This window comes from Peromyscus eremicus, chromosome 2 (assembly GCF_949786415.1).
Source record: "Peromyscus eremicus chromosome 2, PerEre_H2_v1, whole genome shotgun sequence".
NCBI lineage: Eukaryota > Metazoa > Chordata > Mammalia > Rodentia > Cricetidae > Peromyscus > Peromyscus eremicus.
Window position 1 is genome coordinate 90,506,668 of NC_081417.1, and position 22,553 is coordinate 90,529,220.

The 22,553-nt window shown below is 38.4% G+C and overlaps 1 protein-coding gene across 1 annotated transcript in view; it reads left to right on the forward strand.

The window, feature by feature from the left end:
* The window catches only part of Kdm4c (lysine demethylase 4C), a 205,944-nt gene extending 183,937 nt beyond the window's left edge, over positions 1-22,007 (forward strand). Inside the window, exons 20-22 of the mRNA XM_059254477.1 lie at positions 5,896-6,015; positions 14,016-14,108; positions 20,513-22,007. Of these exons, the coding sequence (XP_059110460.1) occupies positions 5,896-6,015; positions 14,016-14,108; positions 20,513-20,689 (390 nt within the window). The 3' untranslated portion in view covers positions 20,690-22,007. The remainder of the gene's footprint in view (positions 1-5,895; positions 6,016-14,015; positions 14,109-20,512) is intronic.
* The last annotated feature ends 546 nt before the right edge of the window (positions 22,008-22,553 follow it).

Consider the following 22,553-nt stretch of genomic DNA (forward strand, 5'->3'; position numbering starts at 1 on the left):
GGAATTCACAGAAAGAGGGGGCTTTATGCAGAGATCAGTTCCCAGAGAAGAGGCTAGTCAATCTGACAGTGCTTCTGTTATTCCTTCTCCTGGGCATTTCATTTTGGGGCCCAAGTCATAGCATGTATCATTTCTGCTTCTCCTGATTCTCTGTGGATATGTTGCTTCAATTTGTACTTGGAAAGAAGCTTCTTAGCTTTAATAGTTATTGTTTTCACACATTTTGTATGATTATAAATTAAATATAACCTTATGAGATTGCTCATGAATATGTCCAGAATTTGGATCTTTCTGGAGATGAAGAAACATTGATTCAGTCAGCTTTGTTATGCTTACATCCCTGTATTGTTAACTGGGCTGGAGAATATGTCCCAGACAGTAAAGGTACTTGCTGCCAAGCCTGATGAACTAAGTTCAAGCCCCCTGGACCCGTGTGATGGAAGGAGGAAACCAGCTCCTGCAAGTTGTCTTCTGACTTCCAAATTCACACCATGCCATGCACTTGCTCCCCTGCCACCAATAAGCTGACACACATGTGTACTCACTCATTCACACAAATTAGGTAAATAAAATGGAATTTAAAATATTTTTTAAAAGAGTGACATGAGTGGAAACAAAAGTGTTTTGTTATCTCCAGCACAGCAGCTGCACCTGAATCTACTGCTGTTTCGGCCATTTATTGTGGCTCTGCAGTTCCTGGCTTCCTTCTCCAGTAGTTGCCCTGTGGGACTTTTACATCCCACCAGATTCACTTCTTGCCCCTGCCACCAAATGTAGTTTTCTAACTAAATCTCTATGGTTCTATTTTTCTTTCTTTCTTTTTTTTATTAATTAGATTTTTTTTTTCATTTATTTTACATCCTGACTGCAGTTTCAGGTCCCTCCTCTCCTCCCATTGTCTCCTTCACCTCCCTTCTGCCCCTCTTCCAATCCACTCTTCCTTTGTTCAGAAAGGGGCAGGCCTCCCATGGGTGTCAACAAAGCATGGCATATCAAGTTGAGGTAGGAACATGAATCTCTCCCTGCATTTAGGCTGGGCAAGGCAACCTAGCATGAGGAACAGGTTCTCAAAAGCCAGCCAAAGTGTCTGGAACAGGCCTTGCTCCCACTGCTAGGAATCTCACAAGTAGATCAAGCTATACAACTGTCACACATATGTAGAGGGCCTAGGCCGGTCCCATACAGGCTCCCTAGTTTGTCAGTCCAGGGTCTGTGAGCTCCTATGAGCCCAGGTTTAGTTGTTTCTGTGGGTTCCTTTGTGATGACCTTGACACCCCACTCACCTATCCTCACCCTCCACCCTCACCCCCCAGCTCATACAATCCTTCCTCCCTGTCTTCAACAGGATTCCCTAAGCTTGGCTCAGTTCTTGGCTGTGGATCTCTGCATCTGTTTCTACCAGTCACTGGATAAAGGCTCCCCAATGACAGTTGGGGTAGTCACCAATCTGATCACAGGAGATGGCCAATTCAGGCCGTCCATCTACCATTGCTAGGAGTCTCAGCTAGGGTCATCCCTATAGACTCTTAGGAGTCTCCCTTGCATCAGGCTTCTACCTGACCCCTAATGCCATCCCCCATCAAGACCATCTCTTTCATTACTCTCCCCCCTGCATCCACTCCCCAACCTGATCCTTCATGTTCCCATCACTACCTGCCCCCGTCTACCCAGAAAATCTCTTCTATTTCCCTTTCCTGGGAAAATCCATGTGTTTGTTCACTTTTGGACTTTCCTTGTTACCTAGCCTCTCTGGGGCTATGGATTATAGCAAGGTTATCCCTTACTTTACAGCTAATATCTACTTATGAGTGAGTACATACCATGTTTATCTTTCTGGGTCTAGGTTGCCTTGGATGATTTTTTTTTTCTAGTTCCATCCATTTACCTTCACATTTCCTGATGTCATTGTTTTTAATAGCTGAATAATACTGTGAATGCTTTTATCAGATGTGTTGTCTTTATCTTCCCTTTGGATAATTATGTCAAGGTGCTTTGTTTGATGAACTTATTCCCAAGCAACATTTGAGGCTTATAGCTTCGGAACATTCTTGCCTGCCAACTTGGTCATGGTGGATGATCATCTTGATGTGTTATTGAATTTGGTTTCAAGTATTGTGAAGAATTTTTGTTTCCATGTTCATCAGAGATATCATCCTGTAGTATTTTTTCTTGGCTGTTTGTCTGGTTTTGTTATCAGATTAAAACTGGCTTCATAAAATAATTTTGAAATGTTCCTTTTCTATTTTGAGAAGTATTGGTATTAAATCTTCTTTAAAACTCTGGTAGAATTCGACACTAAATCCTTCTGGTCCTGGGCTTTTTTTTTTAGCTGGGAGATTTTTTTAATTGCTATTTACGTCTCATTGGAAGTTATGGGTCTATTTAAGTCGTTCATTTTATCTCAATTTAGTTTGTTAGCCATGTGTATCTAGAAATTCATCCATTTCTTTTAGGCCTTACAATTTGGTAGTCTATAGATTTTTTTTTTTTTCTTTTAAAGCATGTCCTTAGGAGTCTGAGTTTCCTCAGTGTCTGTCGTAATATTCCATTTCATCTCCAGGTTTAGTTTCGATTGTCTTCTATTGGTTAGTTTGGTTACATACCTGTTAAACTTTTTCTTTTATTGTATTATTATTTCTTGATTCGTTTGTAGATAGCAGATTACCTTTTAGTCTTGACTGGCCTAGAACTCAAACATGTAGACCAGACTGGCTCCAAATTCATAGAAATATGTATATCTTTGCTGATTATATGTATATGTGCTGAGATTAAAGGAGTGTACCACCAAGCCTAGCTTGGTAGTTTTTTCAAGGAACCAACTCTTAGTTTCATTGATTCTTTGCTTTTTTTTTTTTTTACTTCTATGCCATTAATTTTAGCCCTGATTTTGGGGGCAAACGTAATTTTTTTTTTTTTATGTTGTTTGTTCTGATTTGTCCCAGGCTTCTGTTGCATCATTAAATTGTGAATTTGAGAATTTGAAGTCTCTAATTTTATTTTATTTTATTTTTTTATGTATACACTTCTATAAACTTTCCTGTTAGGCCTTCCTTTGTTTGTCCTGTAGACTTCAGAATTGATCTTCATTCAATTACATGTTTTTAAAATTTCCTTTTTGATTTTTTTCCTGTGACCTAATTGTCATTCAGTAGTATGTTGTTTAGCTTCCTTTGGTTTGTGTACTTTCTGTAATTTCTATTGCTGTTGATACCAGCTTCATCCCATTGTGGACCACTAGAACACTGGATGTGATTTTAGCTTTCCTATATTTCTTCAGACTTGCTTTGTTTTCTAACATGTAGTTATTTTGGAGAATGTTCCATGAGCTGTTGAGAATGTGTATTATGTAGTGTTTATGTGGAGTGTTCTTTAGGTATCTCTTGGGTCCATTTGATTTATGATGTCATTTAACTCTAGAGTTTGTTTAGTTTTTTTCTGGATTACCTGTCTGTTGGTAAGAATTAGGTTTTGAAGTGACCCACAGTCACTGTGTTGGAGTCAGTCTGTGGTTTTAGATCTAATAATATTTCCTTTATGATATTTGGTAGCCTTGTGTTTTGGTGCATATATGTTCAGAATTGTAACATCCTATTGGTGGGTTTTTTGTTTTTGTTTTTGTATTTTCTTTTTCTTTACTGAGAATGAACTGTTCCTGCTTATGTCTTCTGACTAGTTTTTTTTCTTTTCTTTTCTTTCTTTTTTTTTTTTTTTTTTTTTTCCCTCAGAGCTGAGGACTGAACCCAGGGCCTTGTGCTTGCTAGGCAAGCGCTCTACCACTGAGCTAAATCCCCAACCCCATTCTAACTAGTTTTTGTTTGAAGTCTGTTTTGTTGGATATTAGAATAGCTATGCCTGGTTGTTTCTTAGTTCCATTTGTTTGGAATAACTTTTTCCATGCTTTTACCCTAAGGTGCTATCAGTTATTAATGGTGAACTGTGTTTCTGGAGGCAGCAAAAATATGGATGCTGTTTTCTAATTCAGTCTGTTAGTCTATGTGTTTTTGTTTTTGTTTTGTTTTTTCGAGACAGGGTTTCTCTGTGTAGCTTTGCGCCTTTCCTGGAACTCACTTGGTAGCCCAGGCTGGCCTCGAACTCACAGAGATCCCCCTGGCTCTGCCTCCCGAGTGCTGGGATTAAAGGCGTGCGCCACCACCGCCCGGCCTAGTCTATGTGTTTTGTTGAAGAATTGAGACGTTAATATTCAGTTATTATTGAAAAAAGTGTGTTAAGTTTCTGTCTTTTTTTTTTTTTTTTTTTTTTTGGGTGATGTGTTTTTTTGGACCTGTTTTGATTATCTGCCCTGCTATTTGTTTGTTTCCTGTGACAACTTGTGCGTATTTACCCTTCCTTTCAGTTGAAGTATTCCTCCTAGTATCTTTTATAGAGCTTGCTTAGTAGTCAACTTGCTTTAATCTGACTTTAACATGAAAAGTTTTTATTTTTCCTTCTATTTCCAACTAGAACAATGAAAATTCAGGCCTTTCATACTATCAATAAAGTGACCATTCCTTTTTAAGGCAGAATTTTTATTAACAATAAAAAGAAACATATGATGTATTTCTAATCATAAATAACCAAATTTATTATGTGTGCCTTTCATTTAAACCACACATTTTCAAGCAGCATTTATAGCTTGATTTGCTGAATAGGCATTTCTATCAGTCAGATTGATAAACTCTTTCAAAGTCTTTTACTATTTGACACATACCTCCTCTTGGAAGAAGTTAGCTTTCAGAATGAATGCCCTGGAGAGTTTACTCTCAATTGTCTTAGTGAGGAGGGACATGGAACAAAATACCAAAAGAGAGAAAGCTTTTAAAACCATTTGTGAGGCCACTAGGAACACCTGTGGAAACAGTGACCTGCTCACTTAATGGATATACCAGCAGGAGCAATCATGTTTGAGAACAAACACAGTTCTTTCAGAGGCAGCTGAGGCAAGACACATCCCATCTGCTCCACCTGCCATGTCCCTTCTATCTCTTGCCTTTTCTCTGCTGCCAGAATCAATCCTTTAAGCTCTTACTGACTTTGAAGTCCTTCATCCTGGGTATTTTCAGAACATTCCTGACATTCAGCTTCATTCATGACAAAGGGGTTCCTTGGAGGCTCAGTTTTGTTGTTAGTAAAATAGATAATAATCTGTTGCTTCATATGGTCTCTGCATGGGCTAGGGGGAAGGTAGGCATGTAGTCCTGCCTGCAGCTGAGTATCTATTGGCATTTGATAGAGATAGTTTTCTTTACTGGTGTGACCCCTGGTAGATCAACCACATTCTAGGGCAACCTCCACACCCATTACAAATTGGGCAACACAATTTTGATTACATGGTGTAAAAGAAAGAAAGAGAGATCTCTATGTTGAATGAGTAGGAAGGTGGGGATGGATCTAGAAAGATTTGGGAAAGGGGTGAATGTGATTTTAAAAAATAAATACATTGTATGAAATTCCCAAAGAATACATAAAAATATTACTTAAAAAAATCTATCTACTTCAAAGAGTAATTATAAAGATCAAATTGTGTCTATGCTAAATCACTTTGTTAATTGTAAAATGCTACAGAAATGTTACAAATTATAAATCACTACCCAGTAATTTATACTTTCTTTGTATTATTTGAGCTTCTACCTGGATAATTCTTTGTCAAATAGAAAATATAAAGTGTTGGTGTATTTTTTGCTTGCCTTATGAGGCTCCTTTGCAACTTTATGGTGTAAGCTAAATCTTTAAGTGCTCCTTTTCTTTATCTCTCTTCCCTCAACACCCATGCAAGATATAATCTGTAAAACACAGGGGCAATTACTCCTTTTAATTGTAAAGAGTTACTCATTTGCTAAGTTCTGAATGTGTTCACTTAGGCACTTGCCTTGAAACACCTTTCCATTAATCCCACAGAGCAGAAACTGTGTGAAGCTGGGCCCTCCTGCTGAAGGAGAAGTCATCCAAGTCAAGTGGCCTGATGGTAAACTCTATGGGGCGAAGTATCTTGGATCAAATGTTGCCTACATGTATCAGGTGGGTGCTACTCTCTGTGATGCTTGGTCAGATGGACAGGAGATACCATGTAGACAAATTTCTAAATGGTCTTATTAAATAAAAACATGGAGCCAAATATAGGGGTGAAAGGCTGAGAAAGGTCAGGGAAATAGGGAAAGCCACAGCTAAGCTTACCTCACCAACTCTGCTGCTTTCAAATGCGAGTTACTTCCTGTCTACCCATGCCTATATGCCTTGCTGTTCTGCCATCTGATTTGCTCTCTCTGTCTAACTACATTATTTCCTCTTCCTGCCCAGCTCTGTCACTTCCTGTCTGTTTATACAGACCTCCAGACCTCCATGGTTAACTAGTATTGGAATTTAAGGCATGTGCCACCACACCTGGCTCTGTTTCCGGTGTGGCCTTGAACTCACAGAGATCCAGACAGATCTCTGCCTGCCAAGTTATAGGATTAAAGGCATGTACTACCATTGTCTGATTTCTTTGTTTACTTTTAATGGCTTGGTTTTTTTCTCTGATCTCCAGGCAAGCTTTATTTATTAATGCACAAATAAAATATCACCACATTTCAGTGCAAATAAAATGTCACCACAATACCAGGAGGACATAATATGAGTGCACTCTGGATCAAAAAGCCACATGAATTTTGGATGCCTTTTATTTTATGAAAGAGAAAACTTGAATTTCTAGCAGCCCAGGTTTCAATTTAGAGTTTAGTTGCCGGGTTGGACACTGTGAGAAACCCTAACATTTGTTATGGTTCAACTACTAGATAATAGACTGTTTTCTTGTGTTTTCATTGTGAGAGTTGGTTTATCTCACTTTGAGCCAGAACATGGAGCTTAGGGTGTTAATAGCTCAGTGGTAAAGTACAAGATATAACATTCATTTGCCAAGTTGATACAGTATTACATATTACATCATATTACTTTGTGTTAGCTCTGATGTCCAACTAGCACCCCATGACTTGATTTCTTTGGGTAGAGAAACCTAACTTGGGCACCTCAGATAAACTGAAAGCAGTGCACCATTGGCACAGATGTTCCAAGGAAAACTGGAATTATTCTATCCCTACCAAAAGTAAAGGTGAGTTAAACTCACAGAGAAGCAACATGGGTAGCACATGTGAGTTCATATTCTTCAGAGAACTTTAAAACTGAACTTTTTTTTTAAGAAGCAACAGATTTCAGTAAACAGAGAAAAAGAAAAAAGAATATAGATATGAGGTAGATCATTAATATTAAATTAACATTCACAAATCAACATTCTAGTCTAAATGGTATAGTAAAAACAGGGGGAAAGAAAACAAAAACAAACCCCGGAAGATTCAAATTTGATAAGTTGAAAAGCAGCTTAATAATAAAAAGACACCAGTTTAAGTAAAGAAGACAATTAACAAACTGATAAGGGGCTAGGGCTTAAATAAAGGAGTACAGTGCAAGACCAGGACAATATAAGGATACCAGAAACTAGAGCACAATGCAATTAAAAGGTGCTCAAAGAAGTGTAGGAAACAAAAGAAAATTGTTTTCATTGTCTAGGAATTGGTGTCCTGGCTAGTTTTTGTCAAGTTGACAAGAGCTAGACTGACCTGGGAAGAGGATCCTCAATTAGGAAAGTGCTTCTATAAGAATGGCCTGCAGATAAGGCTATGGCACATTTTCTTATTTAGTGATTGATGTGTGAGGGAGGGCCCAACCCATTGTGGGTGTGCTGATCTTGGACAGATAATATAAGAAACCAGGCTGAAGAAGCCAACCAGCAGTGATCCTCCAATCCTCCATGGTCTCTGTTTCAGTTCCTGCCTCAAGGTTCCTGACCTGTCTTCCTTCAGTAATGGACTGTGGTGTGGAAATGAAATAAAACCTCTCCTCCCCACGTTGTTTGACTACTGTGTTTTTATCTCAGCAAAGAAACCTAAAGCAGGTAGAGGACTAGTGCAGAAAATTGTCATTTTCTATCCTTCTACATATGTATTTTAGGATTATATATGATGGCATAAGTGTATTAGGCTGTTCACAATTAAGTAAACCTCACAAGTGGGCTGAATAATACAAAGATTCCTAGGGAAAAGCATTACTATGTCATCAAAACAAAATACCACATTTAATAAGAGCAATAGTGAAGCTATGAAACAAAGCAGGTTGCTGCATAAAAGTATCACGTTAGGAATCAGTGTGTTAGCCCAGCAACATAAAACTATGGACACATGTATAGACTCAATGAAAGTTTAAGCTGGTATTAAAATTGTCTCTCTAAGTACAAGTAGCATAAAATTCCTCATTAAACCATTGGCCCTTTTTGTGCTTTCTGTCTTTCACCTTCACCATCAAATAAACAAGACATTCATTAAAATGTATAGAAACAAATGCCTAGAACACAGTGCAAAACATGCTAAATCTGTATGTTTATGTGTGTATGTGTCTGAATGTGTCTTTATATGTGTATATTTGTATTTGTCTGTGTGTATATTTGTGTCTGTGTGTCTCTATGTAGGTCTGTGTGTGCCTATGTATATTTGTGTATGTGTATGTATGTGTGTGTCTCATGTGTGCCTGTGCATTTTTGTGTCTGTGTATGTATGTATGTATGTCTGTGTGTGTGTGCTTATATGTATATGTGTTTGTGGGTATATTTTTGCCCCTCACAGTAGTCCTGTAAAATAGATTTTATTAATTCCCAATCTATAAATAAAGGGAGGTAAAGGCTTGGGGAACAAATTTTAATTATTTTTAAGGAAAAAATATATTTTATAAGAGCATATAGCTGGTAAAGAGAAGAATCAGAAATTACTCTTGTCTCCATCCTAATGAGAGAAAACAGATGTTCATACTTGCAGTTAAGTTTGCTTCTGGATACCTGAGACCTGAACAAATTAGGACAGTCAACTACACTATCTACATTGTTTTAGTAAAACTGTCTTTTTCACTTAGAATTTTCAAATTATTTAAAACAAAAGAAAATAGTCACAGGTATTTATAGCTATGCTCCCAAATGTGTAAATGAGAAGATAATTTTCTTAATTTAATCCTAAGGGAACCATTTGTAAATAGAACAAAGCTGGAAAGTACCTTGTTTTCATTCACAGCCTGACTCCACCCTGTTGTACAGCTTCATCTTATGTTAGTGGTACAAGGGTATAAATTTAATACTTAAAATGAAAACAAAAACATGTTTAATTGGTGCTTCCATCTCTATTTTGTTTATAGCATAGGACCACTGCAGAATTTGACTCATCTTTTGACTTTTCAAGCCCCACTGTATTTTATTAAAAATGAAAAATACAAAAAATCAGAAAAGCTGTAGGTTCTAAATTCTAAGGTATTTAAGAGTTGCAATATATAAATGTCTACTTATCCCACAAATTGTGCTTTCTTTGACAAAAACTGTTGTTGGAATACAGCTGAGCCTAATAGTAATCCAGGCTTCACCTCAGCCAGGATCATGGACTTATCATGGACTTTTCTCTAAGCATCCTAAGTTCTTTAAAAAAAAAAAATTACAGAATATTTGCTGCCATTTCTGTAATATAAAAAAAGAGCTGTAAACATTTTTTTTTCTTTTAAAAGATACTGTGTTTTCATATACTGGTGAGGTTTACATGATACACAGTAAGGCCTATTTGAATTTGGAAAAATAATAACAGTTATGAAAACTTTTTAAAGTGGATTGGAAAGCTAGCTGAGGCTAAGTTGGCCATGGAAACTGTGGCTCTGATTCTCTACCGATACCCTGGAATGACTAGCCTGAAGGATGTATAGAAATCATCATCACTGCCACTGCCTACATGAGCAACCACTAGAGGACACAAGAAGTCAGTAAACCTGGCCCATTCTCCCCTGCAGATGCAAATATTCTCAGACGGAAACTCTACAAGATAAAAAGTTAAATCAGCTGGGATTTGGCAGGAACACACAGTAGCAAATTGCCCTAATGCTTCTGTTTCAGAGCCTTATTGGACATAAATAAAATACATAGTTGTCTTTTACTGCTTGGGATTGTTAAACATTCATTCTTTTTTCCTGTTAACTATAGTCAGGTTTCTAAGCTGGGAAAAAAACAAAACAAAACAAAACAAAAAAACACACACAGCTCACCATGAAGACTTACATGAAACAGAGTGAAAGTAAAGTAAAGACTAGAGGAAACATCCATTCCAGCAGATGCACAAAAGGCAACATCAGAATAAGCCAATATGACATCTCACAAGTTTACAAAACACATTAAAAACCATAGATAATGGAATAGTTGAAATGCTAGAAAAGATTTCAGGGTCTTATTTTTCGGTTTTTCAAAACAGAGTTTCTCTGTGTAACAGCTCTGGCTGTCCTGGAACTTGCTTTATAGACCAGGCTGGCCTCAAACTCACAGAGATCTGCCTGCCTCTTGCTCCTGAGTGCTGCGATGGTATGTGCCACCACCATGCAGTTCAGGGTCCTACTTTTAAAAAGGGTCAGTGACCAAATAGAGGACTTAAAAGAAAACCAATTCAGGACCTAGATAAGAAACTCAAAGTGAAAAAAGGTCAGCAATTGGGAAGAAAAGTTGAAGGGAAAAAAGTCAAACAGAAATGCAAGAAATGAATGAGTCAATCAAATGTAAAATACAATGGACATGATCAACACACATAACCAAGCAAAAGAATGACTACCAGGAATAAAGGACAAAGTTGAGACTATGAGTTTCGGGCCTGTATTAAATAAAAGAAACAAGAAAAAGAAAAAAACATTATCCTGACATCCAAGAACTCTGGCATATGTTTAGAGAGCCAAACCTAAGAATCCCTAGAGTAGAAGAAGGAACTGAGATAAAAATTGGGCATGCACAGTCTTTGAATCATAGCAGCAAATTTACTAAAACTAGAGAAATGCCCATCCATTTAGAACTCCCAGAACACATAACCAGAGAGATCCTCATGATAGTCAAGATGTCAAACATACAAAACTTTAAACAAAGACTTAAAAACTACAGAGATAGGGAAGAACATTATATACTCATCACAGGAAAAATCCACCAAGAGGATATTACAATTCTAAACATGTATACACCAAACCAAGAGTATCCAAGTTCCTAAAAGAAATAGTATATAGCTAAATTCACATATGAATCCTAACACAGTGATTAAATGGATGAGTTCAATATCCCACTCTCACCAATAGAGAGGTCATCCAGGCCAAAAAAAAAGTAGGTAAATGGATGAGGCCAGAAACAATCATCTCAGATTTTGAGTAACGTGACCCAGATCCCAAAAGACAAATATAGCATGTTTTCTCTAATATGTGGATGTTAGCTTTTAAACTTTTGGTATGTGTGTTTCATTCCGATAACTAGGTTCCTAATAAGGATCTGGGGGGAGGGGAGGATCTCTCAAGGAATGAGAAATAGAATATATGCTCTAAAGAGATAAGGGAGTAAATATAATAAGAGGAGCAAATAGGTTATGGAGGGCAGGGTAAAAGAAGGATTGTGGGGAGGGACTACTAACATTAAAGGCCTTTTTAAAAGCTATATGGAAATCTAGTATAGATGTGTGTTTGTGTGTGTGTGTGTGTGTGTGTGTGTGTGTAAAATGGAGTAATCTTGTAATAGGGGAGACAGTACTCACACTAGACACCTTAAAACCACCATGTAAAGACACCAGTCACAAAGTCAAGCATCCACTGCCAGGAATTGGTTACATCTTGTCAAGTCATTGGCCAAAGGGAACCCAGAGACACCTGACACACACTAGCATCGCAGGCTATGGTCAAAGCTATTGGTTATTTTCCACAACCTGATAGTCAGACCCTATTGATAAAAATGAAGAAATTGAGTCAGTGCCCAACTGGAAGTTTCACCCCTACTAAATAGCATTCATGGTGCTGGAAGGTACTCTTCACACTACCAGAGAAAAATAATCATAAATATCATCCAGGTACAAACCCTTTGACTTAGAACAGCAATATCCTGCCTGCAAGATATTCTGATGCAACAATGACACAAATGTTTTGGGAGTAACTGACCGCTTTTCAGTTTGATTTAAGGTCTGCTCCATGAAATGGAACCCATACCTGACATTGCTAAAGTGGCTAAAATCCTGAGACTAGACAGTCATGGACCTAGGGGAAAACCTGCTACTACTATCCTACTAAAGGCACGTAGCAATAAAATGACCCCTGTTGACATATTGCTATACCCATCAAGCAAAGCCTCACTCATCCTGATCAGAGTAGCTTCTTGCTGTATATGACAATAAACACAGAGACCTACAACAGGACAATGTGCAGAGAGCGAGTGACTTTGGAGTACTCAGGGAGAGTGTCTCAACTGTGAGGAAGAAATGATGCTTTTTGTTCTTGTACAGTAATCTTCCCAGATAAATAACTTCAAGTTCTCATAGAGCATCAGCTCTTAACTTTCTGTTTTAAAATTACTTTTTAAAGTTAGCATGCAACTTAATGGATTTTATTATGCCATTTTATGGAAATATGCCAATATACTGTGTTTTTATCCTCCCCCCACACCTGTCTTCTGCTTTTTTGTCCCTTTCATCCCTCCAAAGAACCCTCTTTTGGTGTTATGCCTTATGTATTCCATTGCCCTTTCTCCTCTGTTCCCCCATTCTTTTAAGATATCCTCTTTATCTCTCATGGTCCCCTTTCAATTTTTACCAATGCACACCAGTCATAAATAAATTTAAATCTAGGATATGTAGTATTTGTCTTCTTGAGTGTGGGTTTCTTTGTTTAAGACAATAATGTCCAAGCCGGGCGGTGGTGACGCACGCCTTTAATCCCAGCACTCGGGAGGCAGAGTCAGGCGGATCTCTGTGAGTTCGAGGCCAGCCTGGGCTACCAAGTGAGTCCCAGGAAAGGCGCAAAGCTACACAGAGAAACCCTGTCTCGAAAAACCAAAAAAAAAAAAGACAATAATGTCCAGTTTCACCCATTCTCCTAGAAATGGCATAATTTTATTTTATTTGTAATGAATAAATCCCTTCTTATGTATTTACATTTTCTTTGTTTGCTGATGGATATCTAGTGTGGTTCTGTTTCTTCAGTATTTTGAATAGTACACAAATAGACATTGATGTGCAAGTATCTCTGTGGTATGTTAACTTAGTCCTGCAGAGATGCACCCAGGAATGGTATACAGACCATATGGTAGTTGTGTTTTTAGTTCTGTAAGGAGCATCTGTACTGATTTCCACAGTGGCTGTTCCAGTTGAGAGTTCTACCAACAGTGTATAAGGGTCTTCCTTTCCCCACATCCTCACCAGCATTTGTTGTTTGTGGTTTGCTTGATAATAATCATTCTGAGTAGAAAAGAATCTCAGAGCAGTTTTCATTTGCATTTCCTTGATATCTGGGAATATTCAAGTATTTATTGAGCATTTATATTGTTGTGAGGATAGCCTGGTCACTTCACTAGCCCATTTACTAACTAGAGGATTTGGGGGTGTTTTTTTGATTTGCTTTGGGTTTCATTTGTTTGTTTTGTTGTTTAATTTTTGTAGTTCTTTGTTTATTCTGGATGTTAAATTTCCATGTGATATTCAGTTCTCAAAAACTTTTTTCTCATTTTTGTAGGCCATTGTCTTTCTGGTGGTAATTTCTCTTAAAAAGATAATGGCACTGACCAAACACAGCCCATCTTAAGGCTGAATTTGCTGTTTTTCTGAGAAATCATCTGATCAGCCCTTGTTTTCTTTTTGGTTTGGGGCGGGTAGGGGGGGATATAAAGATTTTATCGTTCATATTTCAAGTCTGTCTTGTTCAACAGTCTTGACTGTTTCTCAGCCAGCTTTGTTCTTAGTTGGATAAGAAAAAATGCTCTTCTAACAACCCTGATTTTGGCTGGTTCTGTATTTGCTCTGTTACAGTCCTTTACTCTGTTTGTTTGCTTGTTTTTTTTTTTTTTTTTTTTTTTTTTTTTTTTTTTTTTTTTTTTTTTTTTTGCATAGTTAATTGGAGCTCTTGAGAAATAGTCAATACTCTTTCGGTTTTACTACATACCACAATGCCTTATGTTTCTTTAGGTTGAATTTGAAGATGGATCCCAGATAGCAATGAAGAGAGAAGACATATACACTTTAGATGAAGAGTTACCCAAGAGGGTAAAGGCTCGCTTTGTAAGTGCTAATGACAAGTGCTACTTAGGGACCCACCTCAGTGAAGTCCTCATCCTCTCTATGCTTTCCCAGTTCTAGAAGAAAACAACCTTGGGCTTTTGGTTAATTTTGAAGAAAGCCAAAGTAACTTTTCCCTTGTTGTAATTCAATTTGGAAAGAAAGAGGAAAACCAGTGTGCACATGGCTTACTTTTCTTCTGATGAGATCAAAAGACAGTTCTTTGTGTTAAATTTTATTGACACACCATAATGGTTATTAAACTTGTCCTTTGTATAAAGCTCTGGGGACAAATAAATATAAAATTAAGATATTCACTCTTGTTAGTGGAAGCTACATTAAAAGAAAGTATTTGACAGTAGATTAAAGAGAGTCAGCATTAGAAAATGGTCTCTGGTAACCTTATCATGTATTACTAAAGTTCTATGTCACACACTGATGTTTGTGTCTAAGCTATGTTTTGTAACAACATAGCAAAGCCAGAATATTAGTAGTGGGAATACTAAAAGAGGTATAATAAATGCATATATGTATGTGTGTATATATATATATATATATTTCAAGTCTAGTGCATACCACTAAATAAGTAAACATGGATGGGCTAAACTTAAATTATTTTTAAATGTAATTCATAATAATGTAGGTTTCATAGTATTGTAATATAAGTATTTAGCAGAGCCTAAAATGACGTCTATTTTCCTCATTTAGAATCTTATCTGTTGCCTCTCTGAAATAAGTTATAAAAAGAGTAGTTTTTTGAATAAACTTAACTCTCTTTCATACATTCTTATGATTATGTCCTCTTACAGTGACAGAGTTATGATAGATTATTTAGTTATTTTGGAAGCCAAGAGCTTATTTAAGTGGCACATTGAATATTCAGTTTTTCTTTTGTGGATGAGATCCTGATTGCAGAGGAGGCACAGCGGGTGTGTACGGTTCCCTCAGCTGCACCTCCAGAGGAGGGACCTCAAAGTAAAAGTGAAGAGAAGAGACAGCATCAGTACTGCTGTTTACCTAATGGGGTAGGAGGTACACAGGAGACCTGCCTACAGTCTGAGAACATCTTAATTTAAAAACAATGAACAGATTAGCCACCAGATAGTAACTGTGACCAAAGAGAAAATTAAGTGCACCTCTTGTAGAGACTAATTCTCCTAAAGCCAGAATAACTTATCAGTGTTTTAAAATCTTGAAACCTGGAGCTAGAGGATAGTCTTGCAGAGGATCTGGGTTTGGTTTCCTGCACCACACCCACATGGCATCTTATAACTATGGGTAACCCCAGTTCCAGGGTATCCAACACCATCTTCTGTCCTCTACAGGTATTGTACACATGTGCAGGTAAAACACTCATACACCCAAAATAAAAACAAATCTTTCTTCAAAGACACTGAAGTCTCTCAAGAAAACCTGAAAATGTTTTTTTTTATTAAGAAATTTTTTATTCATTTTACATACCAACCACAGATCCCCCTCTCTTCCTTCCTGCCTCCCAGCCTTCTCCCCCTCAACCCACCATTCATTCCTCCCATGTGTAAGCCTCCCATGGGGAGCCAGCAAAGCCTGGTACATTGAGTTAAGGCAGGTCCAAGACCCTCCCCCTGCTGTGCAAGGTGCCTCACCATAGGTAGTGGGCTCCAAAAAGCCAGCTCATGCACCAAGGATAGGAGCCGAGACCAAGCTACACAACTGTCTTGTTTATGCAGAGGGCCTAGTCCAGTCCCATGGAGGCTCCACAGCTGTTGGTTTAAAGTTCATGAGTTCCCACTAGATCAGAAAACCTGAAAAATGTTAGAGCTGACTGCTCCTCAGTCTATAGCCACATCTTCCCTTGGCTTTCCTTTACCCCTCTCTGTTTTGTTTTGTTTTTTAGCTTTTATTAGCCCATAAAGATTTGTGTAGGAAAAGAGTAGGAAATCTTCTGAAAATCTTTTGGTTTTCTGATGTATGTGTAGCTACTGGGCCCACTGCTAAATTGATTCTTAGAGATTTCACATTTATGTTTCTTAAGAATTCTCTTTCTCTTCTAGATACAGATAATCTCTTTATTCCATGGTAGATATGGTCTTGATTCCATGATGCCTTCTTTGGTATTTTTATTTGAACAAGGCTTCCTAGATGTCATTTTGTATAGTGGGTTCTCAGAGAATACTTTTTTTTTTAACCTGGTTTTTTGTTTTGTTTTGTTCTAGTTGTGAAACATGTCCATATGTAAGCTAGGCTAGCCTTTAACTCACTGTGAGGTCAAGGATATCTTTGAATTCCTGGTCCTCCTCATGCACCCTCCCATGTACTGGGATTATTAACATGTGTCACATGTCTGATTTCTCTAAGAACACTTTAACTTTAAAAAAACAAAAACAAACAAACAAAAAAAAAACAACAACAGTGAAGTAAAATGCACTGAATGCAGTCCAGTATGCCTATCAGCTGAGCCCAGTAGGAAATACTTTCAGGAGCTGCAGCCCTGCCTTTCAGTCAGTAACCTGCCTTTCCTTCAGGTGGGTGTCCAGCTCACTGGTCATTAGGTTGTCTCCCCAGAACTGATACACTTTTCCAGCTGGGGAGACACATGTAATTGGAAAGTTTATTGATAGAAGATATTTTATGGTTAGAGAATTATTTTGGTTTGAGGAAGATTGATAAGTGTAGCAGGAATCTTAAAAGGTCTTATTAATAAAAAACAAACTCAAGGCCAGTTATTGGGGTGAGTGCTGGAAGATCAGAGAAGCAGAACAAGCCACAGCTACCTCACCTTGCCAGTTCCTCAGCTGATCCTGTTTCCTCAGACTGGAAGCCTCTGAGTCCTTATCCAAATGGATCTCAGCTGAACTGATGCTCAAAAGCCTAAAAGCTTAAACAGCCAAATGCTTCTAGTTTCTGGTCTTCACGCCTTATATACCTTTTTGCTTTCTGCCATCACTCCCTGGGATTAAAGACTCACTTTCTGGGATTAAAGGCATGAGTCACCATGCCTGGCTGTTTCCAATGTGGCCTTAAACTCACAGAGATCCAGAGGGATTTCTGCCTCTGGAATGCTAGGATTAAAGGCGTGAGTGCCACCATTTTCTAGCCTCTGTATCTAGTGGCTGTTCTGTTTTCTGACCCCAGATAAGTTTATTAGGGTGCAAAATATTTTGGGGAGCATAATACCACCACAGATAAGCAGCCCTTATCATTGGGAATTCACTTTTTAGTGACGTTGCCACCCTCAGATTCTTCTGACTTGGGGAGAAATGTTTTAGAAGAGTCAGCCAACCATCTAATGAGTGGTGCTGGGTTCATTTGTACTGTCTTCAGAAGCAGCCCATTACCTTTTATTGTCTCATAGAGTAACCATGGTAACCATTGCATAGTTAACTAGAGCTCCTGGTAAATTGACTTTACTATTGTGTTTAAGAGGCTGACTTCTGCTGTTTCTGCACAGTGGCAATACTTTCATAGATGTTTTATTTCCTTTTTTGATAACATTAACACTTATAAAAGTGAAATGTAAGTCAGAGGAAGTGCTTTCCAAGAATTACTGAAACAGTGTGTTCTCCCGATGACAAAGAGAACCAACCAATTCACAACTTCTAAGTTTCCTTCCCAAATGAAATATGACACTTTCTAGGGAACTCGTAGAATGGCCTGGCACTCTGCATATCTGCCTCATGAGCTGGTAGGCAGAAAATATACACAGCTGCCAACTTGAACCAGTTCCAATTTCCAGGCTTCCTTATGTCTGCTCTCATAGTTTTCTCTTCATTTTTTTTCACAATGGAACATGTGTTTTCAACTCCTAAAAGTCTATTTTGCTACCAACCTGAAGTATGCTATGTGTGCTATCATTAGAAGTCATACACCTAACTTAAACCAGTGGAGAATATAAATGAAAGTTTTCCTGTGTCCCACCCAGTCCACAGCCACTTAGACCCAAGTAAATACACACAGGCTTATATTAATTAAAACTGTTTGGCCATTAGCTCAGGCTAACTACTGACTTAAACTCAGACCATTTCTGTTCATCTATATATATCTCCACGTGTTCCGTGGCTTTACCTGTGTGCCATTACATGCTGCTCCTTGGATGGTGGACTGGCGTCTCGTGACTCAACCTTCCTCTTCCCAGAATTCTCCTTGTCTGCTTATCCCACCTATACTCCTGTCTGGCTACTGGCCAATCAGTGTTTTATTAAACCAGTGTAAAAAAGCATTATTCCATAGCATTTCCTCTTTTCTATTTAATTAAAAAGGAAGGTTTTAACTTTAACATAGTAAGGAAGGCTGAGTCAGAAGATGCCAGCCCACCGTTCATAGAGCAGCATGTAATGGCACACAGGTAAAACCATGAAACACATAGAGACATAAGTCAGTAGTTAGCCTGAGCTAACGACCAAACAGTTTTAATTAATATAAGCCTGTGTGTGTTTACTTGGGTTTGAGTGGCTGCGCACTGGGTGGGACACAGGAAAATTTTCAGTTACAGGAGAACATATTCTAGATTGCAAAACAGTAGGGAATCAGAACTGAAATTGGTGTTTTAGTGTAGACTCTGGGCTTGCCCTTTACCTGAGTATCTCAGCAATAGCCTGCACTTTTCACTAAGCACATACTGATCAATAGATGAGTTCCACACCTATTACTTAGTGTTGGGACATACAGCATTTGATTTGCAGTTCCTAATATCCTTTACCTTAAGGAACACTTGATGGGAAGAACATTGCCTATCCTTACATTCATATTCAGGGCTCACAGGAACCTCCAGCTTTCCTGTGGCAGAGACTCTTCCATGGAAGGAAAACTGTCCCAGACAGAAAGCATGAGACTCTGTGTCAGTAAAATGAAGTTCAGAATGTAAAATTTAATCTTTTTAGAGGAGGAAGTAGAATTTGCTAGGTTGTAAAGGATCCTTAGGAGTGTGCAGATCATCTTGAGGGCAGGTAAAAGATGAAAAGATTATGGACAGGCACATGTAGCCTTCTGTAATTATTTAATGAGGGTGGTTTTAGAGAGCTTGTTTTCTAGTGGATTAATGGGAGATAGATTGGGACTGCTGCGTTATTGCAATGCTTCAGAAGGAGAAGTCAGAGACCCTGCATACAGGATCATAACTGCTTCAGATATATAGAAGAGACCTCCTGACAGGGTGGGGATAGTAGGGATTCCATAGTACCATTAAATTTTGGACAGATGACTGGACAGATGAGCATGGTATTGGCATTTAGGAAATTTAAGAAGGGCAGTGATGGAGGAAGAAGCCTTTGAGGTCTATTTTTTACAGGTTAATTAGGAGAGCATCTGAAGCAGTCTGGCATGCCTACTGGGCAGGGTACTTGCAGGCTTTGATGGAAAAGATCTAAGCCGAAGTGAGAAATGCAATCATTATTTTTGGAGTGGGTGCAGGTATTGAAGCCAAGTCTATGGATCAGAGGCCCCAGTTGAACAGATAAGACAGTGAAGCCCTTAGAGCATAAAAAATCAGCAAACGGGTGGCCAGTGAAGTAGTTAAGCAACAGAAAACTGTTGTAGGAATTGGGAACTAGGCATTTAACCACACTAACTTCAGGAGGTGGGGAGGGGGCAAAGGAATAAAGAATAGGATTCAGAAGGAATTAAGAGTGACTGTTGTCAAAAAAAAGGGGGGAGGAGCAGAAGCCAAGTGGAAATGGAGACTGGGAAAGTATTTTGATATAAAACCTGTAACTCCCATTCTAAAGGGAGTGACAGATTATTTTGGAGCTATCATGCTTGGTCATGACATATGTTTACTATAACCAAAATTCCATATTACAACATGGAACCAGTTTCATGAAATTTTATAGTTTTACAAGACAAAGTCATAGGCAAGTTTAAAATACATTAGTGGGTACGTAAGAGAGGTATATAGCTAGATGGGGGAAGCTTTGCTATAGGCTGAAGATGCTATCTAATGACATAGTTAGCTTTTTGGTTGGTGGGAGCTAGTGGTCTGCTAAGTTAATAGATTCCCTAAGGGTCATAAGATGTTACTTCCACCACAGACATGGGCAAGGCATGCCTGTTCTGAAAGGCTTGAACTAGTGATTGGCCTTTATGCCTGCAGCATTCCAATCTCTCTACAGTAATTACTCAAATTCTAATCAGTCAATAAGTCTCTAGAGACCTAGCTTCTTTTGAGGAGTTTTCATTTACAGCCAATTCAAAATGAGATTTTAATTTTGCTTTTGTTTGGGGAAAACACCTTCATGGTAGAGAAATTAGGACTAAATGGAGCCACAGGTCTCTGCCATATGGCCTGTGTGAGAACTAGCTGTTGAACTATAAAAATTTATGAGTAGGTTCCTTCTATACTATGGCAGATCCCAGCCTGTCCCCTACCTCAGCTAAAAGAACCAGATCGGTCTAGTGTTTCTTTACTCAATAATACACCCTTCTGCATTTAGTCCACAGCCTCTGACATGCGATTTGAAGACACATTTTATGGGACAGATGTAATCCAAGGAGAAAGAAAGAGGCAAAGAGTGCTGAGCTCCAGGCTTAAAAACGAGTATGTGGATGATCCTGTGTACCGCACTTTCCTGAAGAGTTCTTTCCAGAAGAAGTGTCAGAAGAGACAATAGTTGATAACCTGCTGCAGCCATAGAGCAGCTCACACCGGAAGAGGGAAGACAAAGGGACAGTCTTGGGTTATGCACTGGGACAGGTGACTGGGTGCTTCTCTGGCATTGGTAATAGATAAGGCTTCCAGAATTTGCCTACCAAACAACCAGGGAAGACATTGATTCTGCAATCTAATCACTCCCTCAGTCATTTATTTGACCCCAAAGAATATTCTGAAGTGATAGGAAATAACAGTGAATGGCCCACTAGATAGAACTCGTGCCAGAGGAGAGGGGGTTACCTCTCTGTGGCTCGGGTCCCTCCTCAGGGAACATATATGGATGCTCCTCTCCCCCAGCTCCTTTTAGTGAAAGCCTCATCACCCAAGAGGGAGGGTGGTAATTTATGTATTTTCCACAGTCAGGGAAAGACTCTCACTCACATTTGTTTTAAGTGGCAGTTTTTATAAAACATTTTTAAAACACAAATGGCATGAATGGTAATGGGATTTACCTATGTGCTATCTGTATTCCCTTGTACAGAACTTTTCCATTTTTTTTTATATTATTACTTTTGATTGTGTCTGAAAACTGAGTTGGCCTTTGTAAAGAGGAAAATTTTTGCTCTTGAAGAGGAATTCATATGAAGTCTATGGGAATTTTATATATTTACAGAGGAAAAATCTGGGTATGATATTTTGAACACTTCACAATTCCTGTTCTGAATAGATATTTATAAAATATATATTTCTTTCATTATGTGTTTGTAAAAATTAGAATTTAAATAAATATACTTAATGCATAGTTTTGAACTAATGTAATATGATTTTTCTTTGCAAAACAGCCTGGAAATGTACTAGTATTTAAAAATTAAAATCTGTTTTCTCCTGTCCTATCTTCTGTCTTGGCTTATTCGTCCATGTTTAAGGCAGTAGATAAATGAGCTTTAGAGCAGGTGTAGTGCTGCAGACACCTAATCTCTGCACTTGAGAGACTGTTGTCTTTCAGTTTCCTCTAAACTGAAACACCCCCGCCAAGAGGGAGGGACTGCTCTTGACACTCCCAAGGTAAACAGAAAGTTACATGTCTCTAAAAGCACAAACTGGGAATATTCTCAAAGGCCCCTTATCAGCTTCATCAATGAAGAGCTCCTTGGCAAGGAGACTTCGACCAACCAAGAGCATCTCAGGATTATCTGCCTGTAAACTGTGCAGAGAGCTCAGGATTGCAGCTTTTTGTTCATACAGCTGCTTTTGAGACATCCTTCTTCTTGATAAGTAACTCCTCACTTATACTCCTTAAAAAACTCAATAAAAACTCATTGTTTTGCCAAGTTGTATACATTGGTCTGTTGTGAATTCCCTTTCTGGGATGAAAAGGTGTATATAGTATCTGCATGTATGTATGTATGTATGTATGTATGTATGTATGTATGTATATGGTGTGTGTGTGTGGTGTGTATGTGCCTGTGGAATCTTCCCAGGAAAAGTCTATCACACAGGCTGAGGCAGGATGATTTTGAGTTCAAGTTCAATCTATGCTGTGGGAAAAACTCCATCTCAAAAAATCAAAACCAGAAAAAAACAGGTGCTATTGGTGAACTGTCACAATCTTTTGTAGGCCAGGCTTTCCAGACCCTCCTTTCATAGCTGAGCACCTTCATGGGAGTATCACAAGAGAAAGTACCATCGGCATGTTCCCAGCACCAGCTGAGTTATGACCCTCACTTCTAGACTTTTAATGATCTGAGTCTCTTCAGTATGGAGCATTTTTTTTTTTTACTCTTAGTTTCCTGGCCCCTGGTTACCACCAGAAGGAACTTTGAGAGTCTCAAGTTACCCCCTTCATTTGTTTACAAATAAATGAAAGACTGGCAAGGAAAGGA